At 40.5% G+C, this 25,133-nt stretch overlaps 1 protein-coding gene across 1 annotated transcript; it reads right to left on the bottom strand.

The window, feature by feature from the left end:
* Positions 1-1,101: 1,101 nt before the first annotated feature.
* LOC135410277 (cytochrome b-245 heavy chain) lies at positions 1,102-19,627 on the bottom strand. Its single transcript, XM_064646852.1, has 13 exons — positions 19,517-19,627; positions 16,736-16,831; positions 15,203-15,313; positions 12,603-12,687; positions 11,281-11,426; positions 10,684-10,874; positions 7,638-7,767; positions 6,640-6,732; positions 5,029-5,282; positions 4,582-4,744; positions 3,627-3,773; positions 2,315-2,439; positions 1,102-1,606 (listed from the first exon to the last, which is right to left on the bottom strand). Exons 1-13 carry the CDS (start codon positions 19,559-19,561, stop codon positions 1,480-1,482), a joined length of 1,713 nt encoding a protein of 570 aa, XP_064502922.1. The 5' UTR covers positions 19,562-19,627; the 3' UTR covers positions 1,102-1,479.
* Between the last annotated feature and the right edge of the window lie 5,506 nt (positions 19,628-25,133).

The following is a 25,133-nucleotide window of genomic DNA, read 5'->3' as shown; positions in this document are numbered from 1 at the left end:
CTTGCCAACATTAGTCAAAAACTGATATTAATAAATAGGAACTGGTAGGTTGTCTTTCTGAACCAGCTTTGAGAGCTTCGATAACATTTAAAACTGCTGTAGATGGAGAATACATTCTGTCTGGCAAGATGAAGTGTAAAATATGCCACATGCAACCAGATGGCTTCACAAACTTGTCTGAAATGGCAGAAGGAGACCACCACTTTCTTCTGTGGCTGTAAGAACCTGTCAGCAAGGTCTTGTGCTGTGTAGGAACTATCACAGGGCTTAGCCGTGGAGTTTAAAAATCACTAAGCAGGCAACTGCTTAGGCAACAGAAGACTGATAGTATACTAAACTGGGGCTTTTTCAAGGCTTTTTGCTCTTGCTTTTTCAATGTTTTTTCTATGCTTCTGGTTTTATTATCTTTTTTTTTTTGTTCCTTTGCTACTGCTATTAGAACTTTCAGTTCTCTTTTTGTTGTTGTTTTTAAGAACCTGCTACCTGTAGTGTACCCACAGAAGTACTGTGCTGTGTATGGGAGACTTATTCTGTAGCTGTGAATAAAGTGATTGCTCCTTTCTCAAGCCTTTTTCACCACCAAAGAGGAACAGCTGAGCAACAGGGCCAAAAGCACTGTGTGCTTTTAAGAGTGCTTCAGAAAAATATCCATTAAATCATTTAACAACAAGTTTTTTCAGCCTTAAAAATCAGAAATGGCAGTCTTGAAAACACAGAACCTCTTCTTGTTTGGGTCCCTGCACCGTGAATCTGAAGAAGTGAAACTGAGAGCGTTCAAAGCAGCCAAGCGATGGCTCATATGCCAGGTGTGGGACTGGGGTTGAATCTGTCCTCGTCATACCCCTGCAGCTGGGGTGGTCCTCAGGAGCCCAGGTGGTTCCTTTCCAGTTGTCCACTTCCCTAAAGAGAAGCAGCTGCTTTTCAGCTGCCTGCATTCTCTCTTGGACAGGGCATTTAAGGCTTATGTTGGAAGCCTGGAAGACACTGGTGCGCAGAAGTTTTCCTCTAGTAAGGAACTAACTTTCCCAGCCACCCTTCCCCAGCTTCCCTTGCTTCAGGGACTGGCTGCAGCCAGGATAAGCTGTCTCCCAATTGCAAGCATTATGCTAGAATGTTTTATTGTTCAATAGCATTAAACTTTATCAGTGTGAATTGGCTCCCAAATGCGTATGGCAGCCCAGACTGTTCAGCAGTCATGATGAATAATAGGAGGATAAAGGCAGTTAATTGAGGGGAAATCCCCTCACACAGACAAAGAAAATAGATTTCTACTAAATAGCCAGCACGTGGAAGGCAGTGCAAACTTCCCTGAGGTAAAACTTGACTCTTTTACTCTACCACAGCGCCAAAGTAATTCCCAAGAAGCAAAGGGATTTGTGTTAGTGTAGCTGAAATTAGAAGCTGGGCCGTCCCTCCCAGAATCCAAACAGAAAAACACATCCAGTCTTTGTGCTGAAATGACTCCCACGTGCTTAGGAGTTAGAAATTTTCTTTGTTAAAAATGAAGTGTACTCCTCGTGGGTCAGCTTCTGAGTTGCTGATGCTCTGCTTGTTGAGTGTGTCAGCTAGGCCCTCAGGTCCACAGAGAAAAACACCTATTCTGGAGCTGTTAAGAAAATGAAAATATAGTCAGAAACTAGGTATGGAGCAGCTGGATGTTCTTCATGTAGACAATTTTTATGTTCTATAGTGCAAGGGTTTTTTTTTCTCAGTTACAGGAACTAAAGTAGAATTGGATGTCTCTTTCTTAAAATTTGTAACCCCTTAAAACTTACTGCTGCTTCTAAAATAATGGTGGGCTAAATCTTAACTCAGCAGAAGTCAGTGAAAACAGCTTTATCAACCTCAGTGGATCAAAGAAATAGAGCTTCAAAGATCTTATGGCACAAAAGAGGAGCTGTCCAGTTTTTTCCTACTAATTTTAGCTGCTTAGTTCATCCAAGGTCATCCATGTTCAGGTTTTGTTTTTAGAAGTAGAAAGTGTTTTTGGAGGTATTTAGACATCACCTCTCATTCCTATTTACTTCAGCTGAAATGATGGGTTACGTTTTTTTCCTAAATCTTCTGCTAGTAATTATACACTCCAAGAAGTACCTGACCAAACAAGGATGATTTTTTTTTTTAAATTGTAGGTCAAAACACTTTGGTCAAGATCATAGCTCATGTTCATTGCTGAAAAGAGAATAGAAGATACCTGGAGACTGCTAGAAAAAAAAAATGCTCCTCAGACTTTATCAGCCAAAGGAACAAGATTGTGCTGTATGGCATTAAGATAGAGGAAGTCCTTAGACACTATAAATTTGCACAGGTTTACCCAGGATGCCGCTCAGCAATAGTTTTGAACTCATTTTCCCAGTTAGGTCTTCCATACAAGGTTTTTTGTTTAAGGCCTGTAATCACATCTTTTTCTTCTTCATGATGCACCACGAAGTGAGTGGCCTGTGGGAAATGAAACACAAAGGACAGTGTAAAGACAGAGGTAGATATGGCAGCATCACGTCTTGTTAAAAAAAAATAAGAATGTCAATATTGACTGAATTATTTCCCAACCAAGAATATGGAATTTATGGGGTTTTGAAAGGAAAGCTAACATTCATAAAGTCCTGGCTATCAGTGTCCACCCATTCCTTTTCCCCACATTGGGTGATCTCAAAAGTTAAAGCTATGAAGCATTGATCACAAATTAAATTCCTTTTGCAATGAACTGTTTTGGTCTAAGAACTCTAAAATAGAGCTGCAAATTAAAACAAAACTTTCCCTTCAGGTACAATAATAAAACTGTCTTGACTGCAATGAAGTCTTGACAGTTTGCTCTCTGGAAGGTTTGATCCATGTGAGGCCTTGCCTGTGTAACTGTCACCTAGACCAGCTAAGTTAAGTAAAGCCAGGAAGAGATGATGTGGTTAAGGGCTTAAGTTCAGGCCCTGTAGAGTTCTGCAGAGATTTTATGTGAGAAAAAAAAAGTATTACAGGTAACTTTCTCCCCAAGCAAAAATTGTGGGACTTTTCTTCTTCCCTTCCTGTTTTTTAACACTGCACATGTGATAAAATCCTACCTTGCTCCTCCACCTCCCTCTCTGTCCAGCTGAGCCACAGCACTGTAGGCACATAGTGAATTTTGCAACAGTGAGGTGTAACTAAATTAAAACCTCACTAAAAGTAAGAGTCTCCTGACTCATCACACATTTTCAAGTGGCTGCTCCTTTGTACCCTCACAGCAATCTACAAGTGTGGGACCAGACAGGGAACTCATGAGAGTCCTGAAACAAATATGCTGCTATTGTTCACCTTTTATGCATTAGCTTCTCTGGTCCCAAATGCTGTTAATTATATGCTTTAGGCAGCATTAACTGTTTTAGAGACACTTTCATGGTCAGCTGACATTGCTGCTGTGAGGAAAGCCTGCTTCCCACATTGCACAGCCAGAATAAACCAGATAGGATGTCAGAGTGCACAGTAGTTGCTGATCCCATGTAACTCCTGATGGATAATACCTGTCTGCATTCAGAACCTCTGAGAGACAGATGAATGCCCAGGATAAAAGACCATTTGAACATTTATCTAAACAGACTTGCTAAGATTAATGCCAGTGCATGTGGAAGTGATATTTTCCACTGTGTGTTTACCTGAGTTTCATCCCAGCCTGTAAGGTAGATGTTATAGCTGAGAAAATCTGCGTTATTCCTCTCCTGCATTTGGGCCTCCAGAGACTGCAAGAGGTCAGCAAACCATTCAAAGGCATGAGTGTCCCTGCAAAGCCAGTAAAAATAAATCTGGAAGAGACAAGAGTGAGCTGTCAGGGGACATAGGCACTTATGGTTTCTGGGTTTGTATCTGCTGACAGAGTGAAGGTTGTGGAGTTCTTGTAGAAATTGTCCTGACCACTTCAGTGGATGGGTAGGATGCTGTTGAATCTGTTCAGGAGTTTTAATGCTGGGAGGGTTGTAAAACTGAATGACTGACTGCAAGAACAAGGAAATATCTTTCTATTTCTCTTCCACATTTTTAGTTCACAATGTTTCCCTACTTACCTCCTTGTAAAACAGTTTGTTAGGACATAAAGAAATGATTTAGAGGTGAACTCTCTTTCTGTATGCTGGCAGGCAAGATAAAGGAGATAATAAAACCAGTTTTGTTCTCTGAATAGGACCATAACTGCAAAATGTGACCCCACACCTTTACACAGGGAGTTTCCAGGGACAGGAGGGGAGAGGAGGATGGTAGCTTTGCTCTGCCACTGATAAAAAGTTTTTCTCTTAGTGCTTGAGGAAGGAATGCAATATTTTCCCAGGCTGCAGTAGTGCCTCAGACTTTGTGTTCCTCAAGGAGATTGAACACCATCTCCAGTGCAAGTGGAAATCCCCAGGGCCACAGTCGGTGTGTACATTTGCTCATGGGCTATTTCTCCTTTCATTGTGCTTCTGCTTTTGATCCCTCCTGCTAACCTTGGGAGGCAACTGGACTCTTTCTTCTTTTAGGACTCATGTATATCTGGAGCCAGATCACCATTGCTGTTCCTATTTTGATTTGGGCTCTTGGCCCATGAATAATTACATGGGTTCTGGGGATGAGAACACATACCTTCTTGAGTTTTAAGTTGGTCGCATCGTGGCAGTATTTGTACCACACAGACTTGAGCACAGATGCAAAGGGGGTGACCCCTATTCCAGCTCCCACGAGCATAACAGTTTCATAACTGAACACGTCCTCACTCGCTGTTCCAAAGGGGCCATCCACAGCTATCCTGAAATTGAAAGTATGCTCAATAAATCAATAATGAATGTTTATTAACAACATTTAAAATAAGAGTAAAAAGGTATTTTTCTGCTACAATGCATACGTGGGCAGAATACTAGCCAGCAAAAGGAGAGGTGGAGTTGATAGAAGAAACTGTGAAGAGCCACTTAAGGCCCATGTCTGTGATGGAAGTAGTTAAGGTTTTATCGCTGGTGTCACCAAACTGGTTGAGCAAAATTTAGACTGTCATAGCTGTTTGTTAACTTTACCACAGAGATTCTTTGTACATACTTGGGCAGCTTCCATGCCTCCTGGAATTCTTGTTTATCACATCCACAGGCATTGAACAAGCCCTCTGTCCAGTCTCCCACAATACGGACATGAATGCTGAAGTAATCCTCTTCTGGAGCAGAGGTTAATGTAAATGGATGCCATTCCAGTTTAGACACAGCTGGACATTTGACAAAAATGTATTGTCCAACCTCCATCCTGAAGCCTTTTTTCATCATCTGGAGCTCAATTGTCTTGAAGGGATGAATGACCACCTGCATTGAGAAGGACAAGGGAGAAAAACAGGAAAAGATGTCTGTGTTCACTGTTCACTGGATGTATCAACATCTTCCATCACTGTCATCTTCCTCTGCTCTGAGAGCAAGGGAAGCAGGTGAAACTGTCTTCCCAGCAGAACTGAGAGTGAGGAACAGCACTGACAGCCAGATGAAAGCCTGGAGAAGATGCTGATTTTTTGATTGAAACAGTTTTTCACACCATGCTTGGAGTCCCTCCAAAAGGGACAGGCCAGACTGGCACATCTTGTAACACATCACCAGATCTACATGTGCATGTTGTTAATTCCAGATGCACCTTACACAGTTGCGCAGAGCCTGTGCAATGGACCTGACTGTACATAAAGGGGAGAAAACATAGAGCTATTATGCAGATAGGGAATTGGATTGGCACAACCACTGGAAACTGATGTTGTCTTATTATTGTTGGGTGGGACCTTGGCTATTTTTTAGCCAAGAATAAACAGAAGCAATATTCTAGAAGCAAGGCTACTAATTGCTAGTAATTCTGCCACTGTGATTTTTTAATTCTAAAGTTGTTTACCAAAGTTATTTTCATTTTTCAAAAGATATTTGCAAGAGGGAGAATCAGGCCTCTCTATCTGCTAATGTAGGTATTAATAACAGTGCTTACAATTATGGAAGAAATTTTTTGCTGACAGGCACTAAACAGACACAACAGACATATGGTGTAGAAATGGCTCACAGATATTTTGGTAAAATTACCAAAAGAACATGAGTATGTAGGCACCTTCCAACATGCCAGCATTGTTCTAGAGCACAGTAGAGATATCTAATGTCATTCCCCAAACCCTGTTGTGATTTGAACAGGGTGTGTCCTCAAGATGCAGCACAGTGTCATGTGAGGAAGTTACACTGGGAAGGGCCAGGGTAGTTTTTACATGTTTAGGCTTAGTACCTTGCTAATTTAACTGTCAGACTTACAGAACCTGGGTTAGTATTTCTGCAACACATCATGGGGAATGGAAGCTCAGCATTAGATTTGAGGGCATAAAATAGTCACCCTTTAACTCTCATTTTCAGAAGTCATTTGTTCTGTATCTTAAATTACTCTTAAGTCTGTTGAATTTCTGCATTGTATAATTTTTGACCCAATACAAAGAAAATTCTCCTTCCTAAGATTCAGTCCTGTGCCTTAGCTAAACTTCCTCCTCTTGCTCCCTTTTAGAGGATGTTAGAGGTTTGCATCATGACAGCGGTCAGAACATGCCTTTCACTGACAAACTTTGTTGTTTAGGAGCCTCTGGCTTTGCTGCACCATTTGGAAAATAATGGTAGTGTTTTGCCTGGTATTAGGTGTAGCATCAGCACATACCTTTGTGATAACAACCTTCTGCTGTGACCTCCAAAACCGCACCAACCGCTCACACAGGTACAGAAACATGGGACCTACTACCCACTTCCATGTCTGTAAGCAGAAGAAAATAACTCAGGTGATGAAAATCATAGAATCATAGAAAGGTTTGGGTTGGAAGGGATCTTAAAGACCATCTAGTACCAACCATCCTACTGTGGAGAGGGACACCTTCCACTTGACGAAATGGCAACTTGGATTAAATCAAATCCTGGAAATGCTACAAGCAGAAATGAAGTGCAAGTAATCTAGGTTCCTTATTAACCAGAGTTGGGAACCCTTAAGATATATGGCACCTTCAAAATTCTGGTCAGAGAGTTACAGCTGGCTTTTTAGTTTCTACCAGAGTTACAGCAAGGTGTTTTCCTACAAGCAATTTTGTCCCTGTCTAAAAAATAAGGTAATGAAGTGAAATGTGGAATAAAACTTTAAATGTATTATTGACTCAGGTCTGTATTACTGCATGAAAATATGTGGTTTCTGTTAACAGATCAATCTGATATGTGAAAGAAAAACCAGGTTGGTTAGTCAGTAAAAGCTGAAGTTTCAATGTCACACTTCCAGAGGCATTAATTTTCTGTTAATGATTCATTAATAATCTGAAACTATCTGTTATGTGATTCTAGAAAACTCCGGAAGACACTGGTTACTTTTAGGATATACAGTTCTCAGATACCATTTGCTCATTTGCTTTGCCTGTTAATTGTGCTCATTTTAGGGCACAATGAAAATGGGTTGCCTGTCTGTTTATCTGCCTGTCTGTCTGCCTGTCTGTCTGTAGTCTACTTCTGCTTATCATCCATTGTCTTGAAATCTATTTCTTCATGTAAGGAAAGCTGCCACTGAAGAGCACTGAGGTTACATGGCTGTTTTTCTATGCAAGTGCATATATTATTTAACAAAAAGAGTAAACTGTGAACATTTCCAATTGGATTTACACTCAAGCCAACTTTTCTTACCATAGGAGGATTCCCTGAAAACTGGGGGATTGGGCAAGCCCCTTCCTTCCCCCAGTGAGTGAAGTTCTTGTAGCAAATCTCTGGATTATGTTCAGCCAGACTCTCAGCTGTCTGGCCCCGTACAATACGCCTGATAAAAAAAGTGAGGATCATTAAGGCAATGAAATTAAAATGAAGATATCTGTCCCTTACTGTTATTCTATTTATATACTACTCTATTTATATTGAGTTGTGGACTACTGCACTACTATAGCTTTGATACAGCTTTAGTGCTCTAATCAACCCACAGAATTGCTGTTAAAGAAATAAAAATGGGGAGGAAAGTTTGTGAGAGAAAATACTGATTTCAAGATTAGAGTTCTGTCCATTGCCATTTCCAGGATGTGGTCACAATAGGAGAGCTTTTTTCTTTTTTGAGTTATCCTGCTTTTTTCTTCAAATAAAAAAAACAAACCAAAACCAAATACAAAAAACCCAAACAAAAAAACAAACAAACAACAACAACAAAAAAAAAACCATCAAAAAGCCCGAAACCTGGAGTGGACAAGCAATCAATTTTCTACTGAGCAGTACAGAGATTATTTCTATTATCTTACAAATTTGGAGAGCCCTTTCCGACATATAGTCTTACTTTGACCCTTCTTCTCCCTCTAAAGCTGTGGGGCAGCCATTCAGGTGGTGTGAGTGAACACAGATGCTTCTTACACAAAGCAGCTATATCAGCTATACCGGCTGATTATCTGGCCCCTATTGTCTTGTCTGGTTAGGGGTTTTTTGTGTTGTTGTTGTTTGTTTTATTATAGAGAATTCTGACTGATCCAGCTGTGTTTCCAGTGGCAGAACTAGTGCTGAGAGACAGTTTCAGTTTCGAGGGCAAAAAGTGTATTCTGATCTTGTTCACTATTTGCTGCCTCTCTCTGGAGTTCTACCAATCTCAGGGGCATGTGAGAGTCCCAGAAATGATGGTAATCAGTAGGTAAGTATCATAATAGAGGAATTCAGATTAGATCTGCTGATTTTCCCTAGAAACAGTCTGATTCTAATCAGGCTGTTTAGTTTTATGCCTATATAATTCTGTTGATATCTTCTTTTCATGACTTCCCTTTCTGCTTTTCTAGCTCAGTGTCTGTGAACTAGACTACATTTCTGATATTTCAAAAAACTCCCATGGTATCTAAGTCACATGTATGGCTATCTTTGGGTGACAGATTTATCAGAGGGTTATTAGAAAGCCTCTTGTGTACATTCTTGAAAATTAAGATACTGCTCTGCTCATAAATATTACTAATGAACCTCTTCCACATTAAAGGTTTGATTAATATCCTGCCTGGAAAAGAAAGGGAAGCAGTGACACTGTCCCAGGAGCATCACGAGTTGCAGTTTGCAGGAACATCAGCAGTTGCAATTTACTTCCCCACTAATGACAGTGGGTTCAGCTGAGCCACCCTCTGGTATGAGTTATGAGAACAGGAGGAGCCCATTTCCTCCTCTGTTCACCCCATTGCTTAAGAGAAAGGGGGCCTGAGAGTTTTTGCCTTGTCCTATGCTCTGTTCAAGGTTTGAAAATGTCATTACCCTGTACAAGAGAAAGAAAAACTTATTTTCCCTTATTACTCAGTGTAGATACTCTTCTGGTACTGTAATTCAGCTTTCAGTAGTGTAGCCTTATAATGACTTTTTTTTTTTCTGAAAGTCTTTCTTTAGCTTCCATAGCAGAGTGAACTGCACCTCTATACTCTCTCCTATTTACATTTACAGATGGGAAATTGAGAACATTTGTCTGTGACATATAACTCATGCACAAAAAAAATCAGTGCTATAAAAGTCTATAAGAGCTTGTACCAGACAAGAATTTGCCCCTTTGATTCTAATAGTAATATTTGGTTCAGTTTTCTGTAAATATATATATGTACATATGTGTATATATACATACATGTGACAGTCTTCTGTCTTCTGAGATAAACTGACATCTGTGCCTCTTTATGACAGCATTCTGTAGTAGCTACTGGCAAGTTTGGACGTTGTGTCAGTAACTCTACAATATTTGCTACAGAAAACATGAATCACTTGTTCTTTTCCTTCAGTAGGTTTTGCTTAAAACTTCTCCTTGTTTTGAAAGTTGGAATGGACAAATAGTTGGGGGTGATCCCCATCTGCCTTCTATTTTTGTTCTTCTCGTTTTACTTTCATTTCTGTCTTTTTTTTTTTTGGCATTACTGGAATGAAAGGAAGTGGTTTTGAATAGTCAGTTTTTGCTGGGCATTTTTCAAGCATGCTTTCTAATGCATCTAGAATTTCCTTTAAAAAGGACAAAGTAGTGTAATTATGAACTACAAAATGTGGCTTGGATACTTGAGTCTTTCTTTTTTTCTTTATTTACAAGTTCTTTGGTTTTACAAAACGGAACTAAAGTTCATTTTTCTAAGGGATAAAACTGTGTGGTGCTAAAACTGTTTCATAAGGCTTTTCAGCTATTTCACAAGAAGATATGGAATGAGACAACAGTGGAAAAAGATGTTTGGCATTTGGATGTTACAAAAACATACTATATTTGAGCTGCAGCAGCTAAAAATCTATTCTTAAATGCTGCTGATATTAAAAGTTCATCCAATCTGAAACATAACTCTGTATCTGTGATTACTATAATTTTCATTTACCCAACAAAATTCTAGACTCTTTATAATCTTGATACTGAGATGTCCTTACATGCATGTGTGTGATGCAATTCCTTTTAGAAGAGAAAAACAAATTAACAATTAGAAAGAGGAACCTTGGAAAAGAGCTTTACAACTAAGATATCAGAAAAAGCTGAGTGTCAGTGAGCAGTTTGCCAAAATCTCATAAAACCTCATGTGATGTGGACAGCTTGTTGCACCTATCAGTGAGAGCCTTTTGGCTCTCAGAGCCTGTATTGGCCCATCACTTTGATTGGCACACCAAAAATTACTGCTGCTCAGAGACTGAAATCCTATACTCATGCGTGTAGAGGGCTTTAAATTAAAATAGTGTAGTTATCACGTGTTTTGTGACAAGCACAAATACTCACCCAGCACCGTGGATGACAAGGCCAATGAAGAAGATGACAAAGAGATGGTGGGTGTACCAAAATACTTCAAAATACGACCTTCGGATGGTTTTGGTGGATGATGTGATGATTAGAATGAGGGCCAGCGTGATGATAACGCCAGTGAGACCAGCCAAGTACGTGAAAGCCACATACAGGCCCCCCACAGGATTCTGTGAAATAAACGTACATGTTGGTCTAAAGAAGGGGTTGCATCAAAGCAGAGCCAGTTGAACCATCACTCACCAAACCCTGTACCTTGTTACAAGTCTGAAATCCACCCTCTGTGAATTTATATTCCAGCAATGCCAAAATCCCATTCCAGTCAGAAGACTGCTTTGCAGGATATTTGTTTTTGCATAATGATTTTAAACTACTTTGAAATCCTTAGGTGAAAAAGTTCAAGGTGCCACCAAAATTTAGCAACACTATTCTTGACAAACATAGAGAAATTAATTATACAAAGTTTTGCTGCAAGATGGCCCAAACCTGGATTTTGCACACCAGAAATAGACACTCTGGTCTTATATGATCATCTAAACAAACACAATACTGATTTCACAGCTTGATTTCACATACCCCAATAGTTTGTCTAAAAAAGTTGACGTAGCTTTCGTGTGGTTTATCACCAAGGCTGGACAGCGCAGCTGCCAGAGTTCCTTTCTCTTCAACACGGGCTTGCACACTCCACTCTACGTTGAATAAGTGTGCGATGGTGTGAATCGCTGGGAGCGACAGGAAACGAATAATCAGCGTTAAGCACAAGTACTCATGGTTTTGAGTTACATTTGAAACATTGTCACGTTTTTCAACTGCAGCTTTAGACCTTTGCCATTCTCACCCTCCTCTTCACAATTTCAGATCACTGATGTGTTTTACTGTTAAAGCTTTACCACCTGAAGTTTACCAATTTTGCGTGGGTAAGAAGTAAAGGGAAGTTTCCAGCACGCTTTTGTTTAACATAGGTTTTCAACAATGTCTTAAATTATTTGTCAGGATCATTCTCATCCAGGGTTTATGCAGAAGTGCCAAAAAGTGAATCTGGATTTCTTTGGGGTCACATTTGTTCTTTTATAATGCTAATAATCAATAATAATATTCTTGCTGGGTTGAATGCATGAAAAAACCTTAAACAGCTGAGATGTTCCACACTAATTCTGCTACAGGTTATTGCAGGGGTAAAACTGTACAATGCTTTACAAAATTTGTCCCCTCTCGTATAAGCAGATACTTATTCACCTTCAAAACAGATGCAGAACAAACAGCCTCAAACAATCCTCCTCTGCTTCAGACCTCCTCTGTGGCCTGATGTTGACTGCATCACCCTACTCCTTTCCTATGAAGTGGTGCTCGGATTTCAACCACAGCTCAGAAAGGGAACCTGCTCAGCTCAAGTAACGTGCTGATACAGGGACTGTTTTAGAATGTGTGATTTGTAAGGTACTGGCACTGAGAAGTGAGGAATTTGATGGAAAAAAATGGTAGAAACCCCTTAGGTTAGGAAATGAGAGATAAAATACAATAAAAACATTTTCATGGTCAGTCCACATTTTTTATACCTTTTTTTTAATAATTTCTATTATTTGTTTCAGAAATGCTAGCTAAGAAACAAGTCTAAACAACAAGAATTCAAACCAGGATACCTGGTTTTCAGGGCATTGCTAAATACACCTTATTAAACTGTCATAAATCATGCTGATTGTTCAAAAGAAAAGTATTCTTTCTTGTTTATCTTTTGCTCTCTGCCAGTTGACAAATATTTGGAATCTGATTTAAGCTTTGGCACACACTAAGTCCTTTAGGTTAATGAAATCTTCCCATATCCTTAAGAACTTGTATCCCACTTAGATTCTGTGCAAAAAATGCGCAAGAAAGCTACAAAGAAAAGTTAGAGTACCAACCAGTATGAAGGGCGATCATCCATGCCACCATTTTGTGAAAGGTGAGGTTCCTGTCCAGCTGTCGTCTGATACGGGTAGAGCAGCACTTTAGGTATGAAGAAAAAAAAACATATTTGAAGACTATTTGTGTTGTCTGTGCAAACTTTTTCAATGCAGGGACAAAAACAGTTACCCTGAGCACAGCAATTGCTGGCATTGCTAGGAGAAATCTAGAATTCCTAGATATAGTCAAAAATATTTTACCCCATACTTCAGAGAATGGAAATAACAGATTATTTTTCAACACATCTCACTGAAACAAAGTGTTTGATAACGAGAAAAAACTTAACATCCAGTAGGACAAATATATTTAAATATATAACCTGTGTTAAATTACAGGTTATAAACAGAAGGAAGGATCACAGTTTACTATGGCAAATTCTCAAGTTGCCACTCAGCATCAGGATCCTACAGTTGTGGTTCATGCTGTAGAAATGGACTGTAAAGTTTGGATATAACTGTCTCAGAGGGCTCCCATCCCAAATGTGCTAGTCACTTATGGTGGTAATACAAAGGGATTCCTTCCCCAAAATACTGAGTGTACTTGCAGGAATTCACTTACTGTTGGAGTAACCCAAAAAGAAACAGACAGAAAAAATCTCTGCTGACACAAACCAAAGAACTTGGTTCTTAAGAAAAACAGAATGATATTTTCATGAAGAATGATGGTGGGTTCCTAACAGGCTCCATCTGAATTGTGCTGCAGTCATTGGGAGTCTTCCTAGAACTTTAAGTTCCCGTAAAGCTGGCATTTGCCGTCTCCACACAGTAGAAGGCATGATTATCATGTGTTGTAGCTTTGTATTGGGTTTGCTGGCTGGCCAAGGGAAGTAAATACTTTGTAAACTAACACAAATATTTCCTCATAAGAGGCAAACACTCTGAGGCTGTTGCAATGATTTCTGTAGACTATAATATCAGCAAGGAGAAATTTGGCTGTCTCCGTATCTTGAGACACAATTAAAAAGATTGTAGAATAAAATGTAGCATGAACTCTTAGCTGGAGTACAACTCTCAATGCTTGGAATCGGGTTTTAGCCTTTCAGTAATCTCTCAGTATCTTCAGATCTTTCACTGCTTTGACCTCAGGAGATCTCTGCCCAACCCACTTTCAGATCGACCTCTGTGGAATCACAAGAAGGTCTTGACCTCATCATTTTCCAGTTGCATTTGCCTTGTCCAATAGCAATCTTATTTCTTATTAAATTTGTCTTCATCATTGACTTCTGAAGCCCGGGGAGTCAGCTCTGAATTTTGGCAGATACTAGGTGATCTATCTCAAGGGGAAGAACAGTTTTGGACCTACAGTTTTATTTACTCTTCTCTTTCCTTTTACATACATGGAGGGTATGGTTGTCTGCTTTTGTAGCAGCCCAGAATCTGAAGGAGTATAGGAAAAAACTGAAAGCCCAGTGTGTGTGGTTCCAACTTCATATTCCTAAGTGTTGTGCCTTAGAAAGTCTAGAGCACTGGCCTTACTCCTAAACATAATTTAGGAGCTTAGTGTGGCAGGCACATCTCATTTATTCAGCCACACTTATTTTCAGGATATATGTACTAGATGGAGGAACAGCCGGGGTTTTCTCTGATTATTTTCTTATTACTTCACATCCCACTCTCTTCCCTTATGAAGGACTCTTGAAACACTGCATCTGTTTTACCACTTCCTCTTCTGCTCTGCTTTTTCGGTCCCCACAGGCTGTCTCATTGGCATGGAAGAATTCATACTAGATTTAGAGATGAAAACCAGCTTCTGTAAATTGTCTTTGTTGATCATGTATATATTAAAGTGGCCAGAAAGAAAGGAGGAATCATACATTTGGAAGGACAGTTCATGAGCTTGAGGAGAATATTGCTTTTTCACTGGATCATTGTCTGCATTATTTCTGCCGTAATAGCCTGAAGTCTTGATTTTGGCAGTGTGATACAGTCAGTACTATCATTGGAAGCCTCTCCAGCTGTCACTTAGAATCACCTGTGCTTTTCTTAGTGATGGTTCCTTAGTGCTGATTGTAACATCTGCTTTTGGGAGCTAGAAAAAGTCAAAAGGCTGTGAACTGTTTCATCCTGAGATGGAAATGCAACTCAGACCAGAAAGAATGTAATTTATGAACCAGCTGAAAAAAAAGTCCCATTCTGAAAGTCTGTGAAAAACTACATTTATCTTAGGAACTGACTATGGAAAGATGGCAGACATGGGCTAACATCTCCCTCTCTAAGTGGGTTTTGCATCAGTGACAAATGACATGAACATGTGTAAGCACCAACAGTCACTGCCAGCCAAAAGAGGGACTTTGCATCCAGGGCAGCACCATGTCCAGGAGGCAGCAAAAAATAGAGGACTAATTCAAGGCTAAACTTCACAACAGAGCTCTGGATACACCACGGGCAGTAGACCTCAGTCTTGCTCAAAGCAAAACTCCAGACTTATCTGCTTCATAAAAGAGGACATCCCCAAAGTGTGGTATATTTGGGGAACTTGGACAAAGTTTCTCAGCATATTTGCAAGGCTGTTCAGGTTAATATCTTTCATAAATTTTGAAATACTTTCTTCATCTTACCGCACTTGATCCTCTGAGGAAGGAGAGCAAGTTTCGACATACTGGCAGCAGAATCAGCATGCAATTGAAATTCAGGCAAGCTGCAGGAGCTCTTGCCAGGGCCAAGGCACGCTGTAATTGGAGAGAGGCTGTTATTAAATGCACTGCCTAAGACATTATCTGGGACACAGATAGGCACAAATTTAATTTATTTATTATATCACAACTTACAATGAGTGTGAGATCTAGAGTTCATGTTAACAATGTGAATGTTCACATTTCACAGTAGTCATGCTCTGGTAAAGTCAGAGACACATGCTGGTAGAACATGTTCCTCCAGATAGACACCTTCAGTTTTCAAATAATATGGTTTTATGAAAAGCTCCCTGTCATGTCTGGCAATCAACAGTCAGATATAGATGCAAACCATTAGTAGAGTTTTGTGTAAAGAAAGTCTCACAGCTGTTGTTTCAGTTTGACTGGGGGTTATGGTAGATGGACAGCTTATGAGGGAAGTGGCTTAAGTTCTCTTTTGTCAGTAAAGGGAGTCTAAGGAAATTTGTTGCCTCATCTTTTAGGAATCTGTTTCCTTAATGTTGGTTTTCACACCCTAAATTATTTCATATTTTTGAACAAAGACTGTTTGAAATTAGGGAATTATGATCATATTAATCCAAACACAGTGAAGAGAAGGAAAAGATAATATTTGCTCTCTTTGCATGGACTGGGACCCTTTCAGGTTTCAGACCACAGCTACTGACTTGGGGTTACACTGAGCCCTACTTGTTCAAGCACAGGTCTCTGTGACTTCAAAGGCAACTACATCATGATTGCAAAGGACAGGATTTGGAACACAGATCTGAAGCTGTATGCAGAATGAGATTTCATGCTTTGTTGAATTAAACCAAGGCTTTGCAAACCTTTGATAAAACCCTGTGCTCTGTGATTTGAAGCTTAGGCTGATTTTTATGTCTGTGATCAGGGTTTTAAAATATGTGAACAAATTAATTTTCCCTGTCAATTGGTCATGACCCATCATAGCTTTGGAAGCAAGTTTTTAGTAGGACACATAATGCTGCATTAACCAGCTGGATTATATTGAATAGCCCAGAATCCAGGATCACTTCATGACTTGACTGTAATTCAGATGCTTGATGAATACGTGAATGATGATTGCTTTTCAGAGCTAATATCTTTGTAAACTATCCATGCTCTGAAAAATAATTGCAAGGGAAAATAATTGCACAATAGTTCAATGGCAATATTTTATTCAACTTTTGCTTAATAAACCAGCTGCAATTAATGTTCACTTTAATTACCAGGAGCATAATAGCTACCCGAAAGCATGTTTGGAATGGGATCTCTCTATTTTGTGTACCAGCTTTCTCTTCAGAAGCACTTGACATCTGTCTGCATTCAGTTATCTGTTTGCATGTGACTTTTAACTCCTACAGGAACCTACTGCTCCAGCCACTTGACCCTGTTTCAATCAAGTAGAACTAGGCAAAAACACTGTGCTCTGTCTATGCCAAGATAATAAGGTCTTGTACTTACGCCGAGGAGTACTCTGGTGTAGAAGAATTTTGGTGGGACATCATACACAAGATAGTACCACCAAAAGAGGAAGACGTTTAACCCCAGCCACACAAGCTGAAAGAGAATCAAATAGGAAGCTTACAGTTTGTTCTTAGAGATCATCCATCTGAATTTACGCAGCTTAGATAATGGTCAATTAGTTCCCTGTGCTTCTGTTTGCACAGAGGTGTGTTCTGCAGAGTATAAATATTTCAGCAGGGCTGACAGAAATTTTTCGGGTGTAAATAGGCTCTGATGTGTGCACCCAGGGCACAGGAGTGGCAATAAACCAAAATACAGCAATGTGTGGCTGAAACTTTTGCACAGCCCAAGGAGTTTACACGTTAATTGCAAAAGGACCATGATATTACAGGTGTTTAACTAATTTTGTGAGTAGTTGAATCTCCAAACACGATTAAAAGTTCGGGACTTAACTGCCATTCCTCAGGCAATGCCGAATGGTAGTTCCTCAGGCACATTAACCTATGTATGAGGAAGACTTAGGAGCTGTGACAAAGGACAAAGAAACTTGAGATCCAAACACAGATAGCCTAAATTACACCTAGGGCTGAATTGAAGAGGAGGCTTTGAGGGTCTGAAATCAGCTATCAGGAAATATTAAATATTGGTAGCACGCAGACTAGCCAAAACTGGGCTTCCTCATAGCTGTATTGCAGAATTTTCTCACACTTGTCCGTGTCATGGTGCAAGTTTTCTCTGGTTTCTTTAGCAAAAGACAAGTTATCAACTCATAGATCCATCTGGGCAAAAAGATCATCATGAACCTGGGCAATTGCCCTCCTGGTGCTGGATGGCTGATTTCATATCCCATATTGAAACAAACCTGCATCAGTGCACACTCTGACTAAGTAGGTTTATTGAATGGTGCATAAAAACAGAGAACGTTTGAGATCTGGGAGAAAACTCAGTCTCTGGTTAGAAGTTAAAGATTCCAGAAACTGTGACATTACTGTCCCTCACCCCTGCTAACCCGAGTTACCCTAATACATTTTGCTAGTGGTTTTGACCCAACTGACACTATAAAAACACTTAGGACTAGTTTAGATCTTGGAAATGTAAATAAATGCTGGGAAATGAAGGGATTTCCACCAGGGTAAGGCAGTATATAGGAAATCCCCAAATCCTCATTAAAACACCATGGATTTTGTTCTCAGGATTAATCTCAGGATTAAATGCTCAGGGTACACTCTCACACACTCTGACTTTAAATAAATATCCTAAGCATTTAAAAGACCAAGATGCTTGGCCTCATCTTGGTGGTCTTTTACAGTTCTTCTGGGTGTTAACTCATATGAAACATGGATCCTTTGGAAACACTGTGACACCCTCTGGCAGCTTGGGTAGAGTTGCAGTCATTCATCTCTTTGCTCAGTGCCAGTGGCGGCAGCACAGGATGGGGTTCAGGCTGACATGTTTCTGCTCTATTGAGGCACATCTGTAGAAATGGTGTCAGTCCTGTTTCTGTCAAGCGCTGGACAACCCTGTACCTGGTCAGTGTGCAGCAAAGCTGCAGAGGCCAAAGCAGAATCCTTCAGCAAGGCTTCCAGTGATCTGCCCTTTTAGCTGGTTTTATCAGTGTCTCCATAGGTTTCCTTCCCTATTAGCTGACCTTGTTACAGCTTTGAGGCTCTAAACTCAGATTCCTTATTTGAACAAAATAAAGGCCCCTTACTTAATTCTTTTAATATTTCAGTTCTGGTGGTGGGAAAAAAAAAAAGAAAAAGAAAAAGCAAAAATTCACCTCTTGGCAGTTTCAACTTCCTCAAGTCACTGAAGGTGACAGTAAATCCAGTTACTCCCTTTCAAAGCACTGAAGTGCCATGGCTACAGGGTTATGTTCCTAAACTAGAGCTACTCATCTACAACACAATATGAAAGTATTGATTCTTCATAGCAGCAGAAATTCTCCTTCGAATAAAGATATTCACATTTCCATCACCACAAATATCTAAGTTCTATGTCTTCTCTTTCTTCCTTTCACCATTTACATCTACCAAGCACACTTGGCAACAACACCTGCTCTTACATTTTTTGTGTTGGATATGTTATTTAATATGTGTATCTCCATATAGCATATGTATTTAGGTATACCTATAGCGCTTCACACTGTGAAGTGAAAAAAACACTGAAATGTTAACTTAGTTTTCTCCAAGGAGGACTGCCCTGCTTACTCTCTAGCCCTCTTAAATGCAACTGGGATTTTCAATACTTTTAAATTTTGCTCAGAATTAATTTAACCTACTTTCACAGCCCCTCTATGCAAGCTGTAAACAAATTCAATTCAAATACTAGTTCTCTTGATGATGGATTCACGAAATCTGCTCTAAATTCTTAAATCTTACTCTAATACATATTTTGTACTATCAAGACACTGTGCTTTCAGTTGCACCCACTTTCATTTACAAAAGTGCAAGGAAAGGTGGTCGATGTAATTGCTTTCTCTGTTGAAGTGCACATAGCTGAGTTTTAATGTCACCTGTTTTCCTTAACTAAAATATTTTTAACAAAGCAAATTAAAGTTAATATGCGATCATTTTTCAGTTAACAATGAAGACTACAGCAACTGAGATACCCGACAGAGCTCCTGAAAAAATTATTCCCTTGAAGCATTTCCCTGCACTTGCTGCCCTAGTTTCAGCATAATCAGGTGCATCATTCACTGGCACAGTGAGAACTGCTTAGCACAGCTTTCTGTAGAACTTTTTACTTGACACAAATCACAATAAAAATCGTACTTACAACAACAAAGATGGACAGTCCTTCATTCTCCACCCAGTTACCCATGATTGCCTGAGATGTGTGTGCACAACAGCCCCACTCTCTCTGGGACAGCCTCTATGTCTTCTCTCATAAGGAAGTGAGAGCAGAAGCTTGCAGTAACCTATTTCCTTTCTCATTCATTTAGGAAATAAGTTAACCATTGAATCATCCCCATAGTTGTCTTTCAAATGCATTTCTACTATCTTTACATATAATTTTTCATAACCCAAATATATATAAACTATTGAAATAACCTACTTTTTCTTTGTGATACACAGGATAAAGTAAATAATGCAACTGCTCAGGTTTTCTGCTAAAAAATGTATTGCCACTTTATATTACTTTAAATGCTGAGGTGTAATATAGAAAGCACAAAAGAGTTATCTCTGCCCAGACTTGTCATTTTTTATCTCCTCAGGTCTGAGATGCAGTTCATGCTGATCCTTGCTGATAAATAATCACTAGTATTATTTATCTTCCAGTAATTCAGTGTACACAGAAGCTTCAAAATGTAATCTAACACTCCTCTTGTGTAGCACATTCAAGCCTTGCTAATTCCTCTCTGCTCTGGCCAAAACTGAGGACATTAGATGGGCTATTTTTTCATATTTTCCATTCTCAATGAGTCCCCAGCCCAGGAACCAGGTCACCACATGTTGTGGTTTAACCACAGCTGGCACCAAAGCACCACACAGCTGCTCACTCACTCCCCTGGTGGGGAGGAGAATTGGAAAAAAAACAGCAAACCTTGTGGGTTGAGATAAGAACAGTTTAATAATTGAAACAAAATAAATAAACAAAATAATAACTACAGCAGTAACAATAATAATAATTGCAATGAAAAGAAGAGAGAGAGAGAGAGAAAGGAATAAAACCCAACAAAAACAAGTGATGCTCAATGCAATTTCTCACCACCCACCGATCAATGCCCAGCCAGTCCCCCTGCAGGGATCTGTGGCTCCAAGACAGTTCCCCCAGTTCACATACTGGGCAAGATGTTCTATGTTATGGAATATCCTTTTGTCCCATTTGGATCAGCTTTGCAGCTGTGTTCCCTCCCAGCTTCTTGCACAGCTCCTCGCTGGCAGAGCATGAGACACTAAGAAGTCCTTGGCTTGCACTGCTCAGCAACAACTAAAACATCAGTGTGTTATCAGCATTATTCTCATCTTAAATCCCAAACACAGCACTGTACCAACTGTTTGGAAGAAAATTCTACCCCAGCTAAAACCAGAAAAAATATTAAACGTTTTGCTTTTGTGATTAGAGAAAAATATGGGAAATTTTGCAAATGTACTTTAGCGCTTATCCCAAGTGTTTTTGTTAAAAAAAAAAAAAAAGAAAATTAGGGGAGTTTAATGATCTTTGAATGTTTTGCCTCTGTAGTATTACAATGCCAAAATCTTAAAAAAATTGTGCAAAATGGTAGGTTGAAGGAACCTTTGTGATTAAGAGGGATCATCCTTTGTGAGGTCCAGGCCCCTAGGAGCAGCAAGGCATCCTGCCTCCTGATGGCTCATTTTCTCATGTATTCCAACCACTGTGTCTCAGAAATAAAGATCTCCTCCCAAAGTTACTGACATGAGTTTGCCTCCTTTCCAAGGAGGTGTAGTATGCTTTTTTTTTAAAAGATTGTTTTAGGCTTTAGAAAGCAGCAGAAAGGTAGTCTGAGTGGCAGTGTCTCTCTGCTGTGACACCCTGTTGAACCTTGCAGAATTTCATGGATCTGAAAGCCTGAGCCAGCCCAGAGCAGCCTTGTGCTCTGCTGACAACTTTAGAGCACAGCCACATTCCCAGAGGCCTGATCCTACACCTGCTGGAGGGAGCAGCAAGCTGCTCATTGCATTTGTGTGACTAAAGTTTGCTCTCCAGAGTAAATACTGATCTGATCTGCAACTGGAAGTGAGATAGTGAACCACTAATGAGGACAAGAACTGGAGAGGTGGGATAAATCCTGTGTGACTCACAGCCATCAGAAAATGGACTCTGCACAGCCTGCCTTACTCTGGAACCAGAAACTGTATTAAGGTCTGATTGTGGCAGTGATGGGATATTTGATCATGACGTAAAAATGAGGGTGAGGGGACCTGGACCAAAAAGCTGTGTTGTGGTGAATGTCTCTCTTCCCTCCTCTACTTCCAACCCACCACTGCCTTCATTAAAATTCTCTTGGAATATGGCTTCCATCAGGTGACATAACTGGGACTTAAACAAAGATTCATTACAGAAAAAAACTCATATATTTCTTCATTTTTCCTAAAACAGATAAACACAGCTACGTAAATGATACAAGTGGTTTCTGCGTTGTTATTCCTTCATGAGATATATAGAACAAACATCTCAAATGTAGGAATACTTCACCTCCTCATACGTGCAAGACAGGCAGCATCATAAACATCTTCCTCCTGAAGTCTCTCAAGTTTCAGTAACTGAAAATCAAAATGAAGTCTTCAAAACCTGTTAAAAGGGGTTTGCAGCAACCTCATTTGACAGGCTCTGTGATGGGCCAGGCTCTCATGTGGTATCAGTCACTTTCATGGCCATTCCAAATGGATCACAGAATCATAGAATGAGAGAATGGTTTGGGTTGGAAGGGACTTTAAATATCACCTAGTTCCAATGCCCCTGCTATGGGGAGGGAGGCCACCCACTAGATAGGTTGCTCAGGGCCCAATCCAGCCTGACCTTGAACGCTTCCAGGGATGGGACAACACTTTCAGGGATGCTGGATGTCATAAGAGGGTCTGGTCCCCCATATGTTTGCTTATGGAGGTAGCCTCTGGAAGCTAAACAGTTGGAGTGCTTGGGGAAGGAAAAGAGGGATGCAGTTCTGAATTGTGGATGTCCATTCTGACTATGAGGACTAGCCTGTTCTTCCTGCCCAGGAATGGCAGTGTTCTCACTGCCTTTTTCTTCCCCTTAACTCAGGCTAAGCTACTTGCACCTTCTCTGGGGTGAACAAGTGCATGCATCCAAGATGCTCTGTGCTTTGGCAGCTCTGCCTTGCGTGGAAGCTCCTCAGACACCATAGCCCCTGAAACATGGATTTACTGGCTCAGGAGGTTTCTGAGAGGCCACAACCCCAGCAGGGGCTGATCTTGGATCAGTCACAACAGTCACAAAGTCTGATGTCCTCTTAATAGCCAGAATACAGGCCACAAAATGGAATATATTTCAGCTGCCCCCAAGCAGCAATTATTAAATGCAGATACTGCCTGAAATCAAAAGAAAGGACAGAGCTGCTGTGCCCTTCCACAGCTGGTGAGTTCTGGTGCTCCCTGATGCTTGTGAGTTTTCCTAATAATTTTGAAAGTCACATGACAACACACAGGAAATGTTGCCCGTTGCAAGTGTGAGTATAAACAGTACTCAAACCACCCACACATCACCCATGATTTAATTCTGGTGCTTCCACCTTCTGAATGAGTGAAACAACTTTGCTATTACAAAAACTTTCGTGTTTTGTACTTTGTTCTAATTTGGAAAATGCATCCTATACAAGAAAAGGCAACATTGGGAGTTGTGTATTAAGTAAATAGGAGTGTAAAACTGGAGAATGGAAAAAATTAAATGCTATCTCATTCTATTTCTAAAATTTCTCTCAAGCTACTTGTTATCCACAGCGTTTTTCATCCTTCTTTGCACTGAAAAGTTCAGTGAACAGGGATCCTTTTGTGGGATGACAGTATTGCAAGAGTGTTCAGGTCTCAGGATTTTTCATTTCCTTGCAGTAATTTTGCCCCATTGCTTTGGAATTAATTTAGTTCCTCTTCTGCTCTGTGCAACAGTGGTCTGTGCATTGCTGCACAGATTTAAGGGCAGACACTTGCAATTGGCCTGGGGGTTTCATACCTGCCTCCTAAAAGGGACAATGAAAAATTCTGCAACTATAATCCCCAAAAGACAGAGTGATATGAAGAACAGAGGGAAAGAGATCCAGCACCTCCTTCTCATGTAGCAGGAGGAAAACCAAAGAGAGACCTTGATTAACCTCTTTTGTTTTGTGCGTTGAAGTCTTTATTTTGAGTGCTGTGCAATACTTGTTTACCAACCATCCCCTGATTCTACACCAAAGAGGAAGAAGCAAACAAGAGGCTTGTCAAACTGTCTTCCCTGAAGGGACTCTTCACACACAGCCTGAGGCTGTCACTGTAGGCACTTGCCTTCACTCAATGGAATGACATAGTCTGAAACTTCTGCTCTTCTTGTTTTGTTTACAAAATAAATTATTCCATGCTGAGATAAGGGCAGAAAAGAGGATAGATATGAGCCAGGAAAAAATATGTCAGTGAGACTCCAGTAAGGACTGGCAGATCCTTCTAGGTCTTTGCTTTACACTACAACCCTCAATATAACCCTGCTCCTGTAGTTCCTCACACTGCCTTTTGCAATGATCATGAGAGACCCACGTGCTATATTAAAAAAATCCATGTATGATCCAGATGCTATTTGCCACACCACTCTTGGCTTGAAGTCGAGCAGCACTATCACAGGATGAGCCAGAATGGCCGGACACTGCTGTGTTATTGGAAGGAAGAGCCACTACCAGCAACATACCCTACATACAGAAATTTCATTATATTAAGCAGGCAGTAGTTTCCAAGTAGAGCTAGAAGAAAGTTATATACATGTATATATATAAAAAATATATATTATATAGAAAATAAATATATATTTTTATATATATATAACAAACATATATTTATACACACACACGTATATGTACATATACATTATACAGCATAACCTACCATGGAATAAAGGTAGAGGCCAAAATGACCTGGCTATGCATGGGACTGAGGGAGAGGAAGCCTCATAGCCTTTCTTTAGGGTCCCAGCCTTCATGATCTGCTAATTGGGTTCTGGAACACAACTATTATCTTTGCTCTCACTCTGTAGCGAGAATTCTCGACTTCTCTTCCCAATGCTTCAGATCCACTTCGTTTACACGTGCTGGTGACAGCCCAGGGTAACTCACCTGTGCCTGGAAAGAGGGACTTCACCAGCGATTTCCCACTCAAGAAAACACCTCGGAAGATGTGAGGGAGGGCAGTTTCTCCTAACTCGGTGCTTCTCCAGCCCGAGCGCTCCCGGCGGCCCCGCGGCTCGGCGGTGCCACCTCCCGGGCAGCGCCGGGACCCCGCATCGCTCACGGGGCACAGCTCAGCTGAAGGAGCTGGAGATGTGCCCATTCTACCCCGGACCTTCCCACCGTATGCACCTGCCCTCGTGTCCCCTTTCCTGTTGCATCCCTGTTCAAAATCGCTTTCCCACTTTTCCCTCTCGCTTTCAGTGCTGGGCTGTCAAATCCCATTTCTAGTTAGCAGCTCATCATCACAGTCTGGGAAAGGATCTCCAGAGATCATTAGCCCACTTGCACTCCGAATAGGATCCACTGGAGCTGTATCACTCCAGACACACATTTGCATCCCCACTTCCACAACTAGAAACAAAGGAGGTGCCTCCCAGCCTGCTGTAGCTGTGCTGTGGTAGCTCGTGATTGAGAGTGTGCTGTGAGGAGTCATTTAAAAACCCCTGAGAGAAGAGGTCTGCTCAGCTGGTGTTAGTGGACTGGGCTAAACATCCTGGATTGGGA

The sequence above is a fragment of the Pseudopipra pipra genome, chromosome 2 (assembly GCF_036250125.1).
Source record: "Pseudopipra pipra isolate bDixPip1 chromosome 2, bDixPip1.hap1, whole genome shotgun sequence".
NCBI lineage: Eukaryota > Metazoa > Chordata > Aves > Passeriformes > Pipridae > Pseudopipra > Pseudopipra pipra.
The sequence above is the reverse complement of the archived record's forward strand: the minus strand, read 5'-3'. Positions and strand labels throughout refer to the sequence as shown.